At 36.3% G+C, this 5,924-nt stretch overlaps 1 protein-coding gene across 7 annotated transcripts in view; it reads left to right on the top strand.

Annotated features, from left to right (window-relative positions):
- Positions 1-2,727: 2,727 nt before the first annotated feature.
- LOC107744785 (clustered mitochondria protein homolog) overlaps positions 2,728-5,924 on the top strand; it is a 25,554-nt gene continuing 22,357 nt past the window's right edge. For 5 of the 7 annotated variants that reach the window (XM_016558599.1, XM_016558600.1, XM_016558596.1 and 2 more), the window contains exon 1: positions 2,728-3,094. In XM_016558599.1, coding sequence (XP_016414085.1) covers positions 2,965-3,094 — 130 coding nt within the window. In that variant the 5' untranslated portion in view covers positions 2,728-2,964. Of the gene's footprint in view, positions 3,095-4,412; positions 4,491-5,924 lie in introns of those variants that run through there. The other 2 variants (XM_016558602.1, XM_016558601.1) reach the window with 1 other exon arrangement.

Genomic DNA, 5,924 nt, shown 5'->3' with positions numbered 1-5,924 from the left:
CCATCCAAGATGTAGATGAGTTTGTTTCTTCATCAGAACTGATTGGGAGAAATTTAGCATTACATCACTTGCTCACCAATGGATCCTCTGCAGTGAATGGGTGCCGTCAGAATGAGCATCCAAACAGCTGATAAAAACATCACAATAATCCACAAGTGATCCACATGAATCCAGCCCATCAATTAACATCCATTACCCATTCACTGCAGAGGATCCATTGTAATTGAAATTCCCATTGAAATTTTTGGGTGAACTATTCCTTTAATAAGGGGGCCTAATAAGTAGGCTATACCATAGAGGACTGTAGTGTCACAGGGCTAAGGACAATATTCCTGGTTGTTAGCCTGTGACAACAAACATCATTTTGCAAAATAACGTGACAGTAAAAGATTTAGTAGCAGCACCTATTTACAAACTGTTCTAAAGATATTTACAATTGTATATGTGGTATTTCTCTTTGCTTTATTAGATCAGATGATAATTTTGCTTTGAATATTGAATGTTTTAGGTTGTTAAAAATCCAAATATGAAAAGCAGCCCTCACAGGGATTGTTACTGAATGCATAAAATGTTTTCCTTTCATCTTAAAATTGTGTCTAATTTGACACAGCCCTAACAAAGTGATATTTGCTTCACTCAGGGCCCGAAACCTTATTTTGTAAATGTATACGCATATGCCTGACACTATTTAAAAGGCCTATAACCAGTTTTTGTATTGTATCAGTGTAGAAATAGGGAGGATTTAGAATGCAAGTAGGTTGAGTTAGACTGCGTGATACACCATATAATCACATCCACTAGTTAATTAATAGATTTCTGTTTTCAATTTAATGATTCATCTTGGAAACATATTTTTGCTTATGAAATGCTTAATCGTTCTTAAGTTCTTTATAATTGTGATGTTAAAGAGATAAGCAATACTGCCTCACAAGATGACGTCTACATAATCATATTTACAAAATACATTTTTGAACATTGTGGTGAATTTGAAACAATTATCCATAGATACAGTTCATGCAATATCTGTTTTTTTTCTGATGTTATTTTGTAGTCCCCATTCCATGAGATGAACAGTGTGCTAATTAAGGGTCTTATGTTTATTTTATTTGGCTTTTTTGTCCTTAATGGAATAACCTGTCTTCCCTTAAACTGGTAGAGGTTTTAAAACCACTATTCGGTTGTCTTGTTTTTAAAGGAGAGGGATGAGACAAGTGATTTGAACTCAATTTCATGGGAAACTACAGTAATGTTAACACACTGTATGTGCATGTTTGGACAATACCAGACATCAGTGTCCTGTTTCACAAACATTTGGAAAGTCTTGAAATGTACACAGTAATTCAAATCTCTGACAACCCACAGAAAATTGTGCAACAATAATGTGTCTCAATAAATAATCCACTGTTTACTCTATATTATATGATTAAAGGGGTTTATTAAATCACTGTATCAGTCCTTATTCATGGTTAGTCAACATGTCAACATCATTGACTTTAGAGAATAAATATTGTTGCTAATGTTATTGATTTCCTCAACCCTACAAATGTGTCCTATACAATATTTCAGGGGAATAAAATCCTAATCACACTGATATGAAAAAGCCATACTCAAAAGGAAACCTTCAGTACATTTAAAGCAAGTTTTATTACCAAACAGCAGAGAACATACTGGAAATATGTTGATGACTCAATTTCATGAGTTTTACACATGTAGGCTACTGTAAAAAAAAAGAAGAAGTTGTAAATAAGACAACAATTATTGATGTTTTACAAGAAAATATTATTAGTCTTTGTACTTCAAAATGTTTAAATCACATTGTTACTTGCTTTCTCTCTGTATTCATTTGTGAAATTTACTAGAAATTTCGAAGTGATTTTTTCCAAGTAAATCCTACACCTACATTTTTTTTTCAGTGAAAAAGTTTTTTTTTCTTTTTTAAGAAATACTGTTTTATTAACGTTTTTAAGACAATATATATCCAAAATGACTGAATCATAGCTGCAACAAACCAAAATAAACACCCTTATTAGTAAAACTCTTAAAAATGTAATATACAGATATTTGGGAGAAAATGTACAAATTAACAAAGATGGGTCTTTTAATTAATCTTCCAGTAAATGAAAGTCTCATCATTCTAGCAAATTTGCAGGCATGTTTAATATTCGATTGGAAATGATGGACAATAGTTACAAATAAAATACAGAGATTTTTGTCTTCATACACTTACATTTATAAAGAATTTACCTAGAATCAACATTAAATTAATAAAATAAATCTGCTTTTTGTCATCCAACAACATTACAAATACAATATGGTTTCAAAAAAATTAAAAATAAATAAAATACATAAAAATCCAATTACTGCTTCCACAAATTCAGTTCACTTGAAGGATATATAGACCTACCATTAAATATTTTGAAGTTTTGAAATATACAATTATTTGTAACATTTTGTTAAATTATTACTAAATCGTTTTAAACCGGATCTTTGAAAAGAAGACAGAACTCGAAAGAACCGAATTTCGGAAGTGAGTCGGACCTCCCATTATTATTGAGGTATTATGCAGATCCTTTTATCTGTTGCAGATCCTTTTATGCACACACAGGAATTTTAAATCTGGTTCACGTAACATATTTTAATAAACTGTGTTAAATAAAGAACAAACTAAATGTTAAACCGAGTCAGTAAAATGCGCTTCTCCAAATGGAGCTATCGGGCTGCCGTAGCCGCGTGTTTGGTGGTGGGTGGGACAAATACAAAGGCAAGCAGGTCAAGAGAGGAGGAGAAACCACGTGTGACAGCCAGGCTGAGAATTGTCCTTTGCAAGTAAAGTTGCTTTTGTAGTATCTTTGCATGTAACCAGGCAGCCATTACGTCTGACGGAGAAGGCCATTCAACAAACCCGCAGCAACGGACATCTGTTGCTTAACTCCGAAACCAAAAAAGTCTTCTTGGAAACGAATCATGGTTAGCAAGACGGATGACATCCCAGCATCAGTTCCGAACTGCAACCCCGTTGATCTTGCCCGGGAAGGCGAGATAGCAAACAGCAAAGACACCAGCAAGACAGCCTTGAAGGATCCATGTGCCTGCGGTAAGAGAGCTTTACAGCCATTTACATTGTAGCATGCAGAAGTCACTCAGCTCTTACTGATCCTGATGTATTTTAACAAAAGACCATTGCAGTTGAGAGTAAATCAGTGTTGAGATCTGTTGTATGATTGACTGGATAGAGGTCAAAGTGAAGTAGGAGTCAAAGAACATAAACAGGCAAAGTGCTGCAGGGGTGTCTGCTTAACACCCATAAACACCATTATGTTTCTGAAAGGGAAGTAAAGTTAGGAGCATTCATTTTTAGGTCTTGCCTAATGTACTTTCTTGATCTGGATCTTATCGTGGTGCTTGGCTGTAGATAAACTCATTCACATGGTATTTCTTAGTAGATGAATTTCTAAAAGAAGGCAGGTTATAAAGCTTAAATTGAAATAAAAGGACCGTTCTGTGTCAGTGGTGTGATTGGGCTTCTCTTTCTGATCTTTTCAGTCATTCATTATTACTGGATACATATTTAAATTATCTTGTTGTGGTTGAACTATTTCTATCAAATGTTTTTGTGTGATTTTAATACTAATTTAGGGTAATAGGGTGGTAAACTATAGCAAAGGTGAATGTAAGCAGAGGTCTGTTTACTCAGGCATTATTATTTTGCATGAATACACACATAGCAGTGACAAAAATAAAATGAAGAAGTGTTTATTGTAATTTAATGTGTCCCAGTTCAGCTTTTTCAGTCATTTAGGACTGTAGCCTAATTTGCAATTACATGAAACAATACTACAATCAATTTAAATATTTTGTTTGAATAAAAAAAATGTTAATTGCAATATAGCACAAAAGACAACAGAATGACAAACATTTATGTATGTGTGCTGTAGCAAATTAAACAATAAGTGCAGATCTGGGACAAATTATTCAACAACCACCTGCTGAAGCTCTTAAACTTGAACGCTAGAGATCAACCGGGACGTGTTATTTGTTATTTACAGGGTAACTTTCATTATTAACAGTGTAAAGAATTGTCAGTAGCCTTGCTGTGTGTGAGATCCTGACGCACATGTTCTGTAACAGCGCGCATGAGCACCAATGAACTGAAGGTCACCTTCAGTGGGACGGAACTATTGAGCGCGATAGGGAGAGCGCGCTTTTACTACGGTCTGATCTTTAGGTGACTCTTGATTGAATAGTTTAAATGGCCAAAAGAGCCTATTATATCGAAAGGTTTTCTTAATTTACTTTCCAAAAAATATCGTATTAATAATTAATAGCTTGCTTAAACGCGCGCCTGTCAATCGGCCCCCCTCTTGTTTTCATTCAGGAAAAGTGTTGCGCTCCTCGACCGGGAAGCGGAAGTAGCCACGCATGGAAAGTCATGGTGCATGTATGCCGATAGAAGGTTATTGCTACCAGTTAAATATAGAGGGATCTGTTTGGTAAGTTCTGGGATTACACAGTTTGCCTACCACGTAGGAGTGATCCTGTAATTTGCGAATCATTTTCGAGCTACAAGCTGTCATTAGATCCGTTTTAGAGCACATAGCCGGGTGTTGTGCGCACTGTCAGTTGGCGAGCTGCTGCAGTTCGTGTCACATTTAAGGAGACCTTGGAAGAGACTGACTGGCATTATGGCACCTGACAGTTGTGGAATGGGTCACTCTCTGACAGCCTTTGACTGTGTTTACTATGTTGGATTTGATGCTGGAGATGATGTCTGATTGTGCCTGATGTGATCTCTTCATGAGCTGTGAAAGTAAATGTCTTTGTGTGTTTGACATGATTTGTATGCAATTGCATTATGATTATATACGTAATAAATGTTTAATAAAGCTATTTAGGAAGCTGGTTAGACCGTTTTTGTTTTGCACAGCAATTATACTGTAAAAAAAATTGTGTACCTTTTGCACAGCTTAAATTACAAGGATCACTTCTTGCAGCTTTTGTATTGCTAGTGGCAAATGTTCAACACCATGCGCTGTTGTCCCAACACATCATGCCACTCCACAGGGGACCTGTAGAGGCTGCAGACTCATTTACGTCTTGCTTACGTCTCATGTAGGCCACCATGATCACAGTTGTGATAAAGTTTGGCAGGTGTCCCTTGTTGTGCATGACTAAAGGTTTAACGGCAAAGTTTGCTTCGTTTTTCAGATTGTGTTGAAGCATTATTGTTTTCACAATGGGACTTTGCACTTTCCTTTTTATCATTGATAAAATTCACTTTATCTTAGGGAAAACAATAAGTTTGCCTAGTTAGGAGTGTAATAGTGTAATATCTCTGTCCTGAACACTCTGAATGATTTACCTGCATAGGGTTGCATATTAATCGTTAGGGTTTTATTTTTATTCTGAACTGTTCTGAACTTCTGCAGCAGTGCCGCATGTGTTAATGCAGTGGTTCTCAAACTTTTTTGGTCGCGCCCCCCCTTAAACCTATAAAAAAAATCTGTCGACATGACAAAACCCCGACATTAAACTGATGTCTTGTTCTATTTATGACGTACTGACACAAGGTTAAAATGATTTGCAACTGTCGCTTTTTCGCTTCCAGTGTAGACTTGCGGCGCGACGCGACAACTGTAGTGTACGGTATAGACACAGCAAGTGAAGCCGAGAGCAAGATATGCCTCGTCATATTTTCTGCATTTAGCTTTTAAATGGCCAGCACCTGCCTGTATCTGTGCGACTTCATCTATGGCTTTTCTCTTCCCTTTCACAAAAAGATCCACCTCCCATTCTAAGTTACGTCCTTTGGCTGTTTACTGTTTTATTTCTTTTCTTTTTCTGCTGATGGCCCACTCTCGACTTGAAGCAGCGCTGCTTAGAATGATGGGTGTGTCATCAAAGTACTGCGAGAGCTATAAGAGAGC

Source organism: Sinocyclocheilus rhinocerous, unplaced genomic scaffold (genome assembly GCF_001515625.1).
Source record: "Sinocyclocheilus rhinocerous isolate Xijiao unplaced genomic scaffold, SAMN03320098_v1.1 scaffold738, whole genome shotgun sequence".
NCBI lineage: Eukaryota > Metazoa > Chordata > Actinopteri > Cypriniformes > Cyprinidae > Sinocyclocheilus > Sinocyclocheilus rhinocerous.
This window is presented reverse-complemented; position numbering and strand designations above follow the sequence as displayed.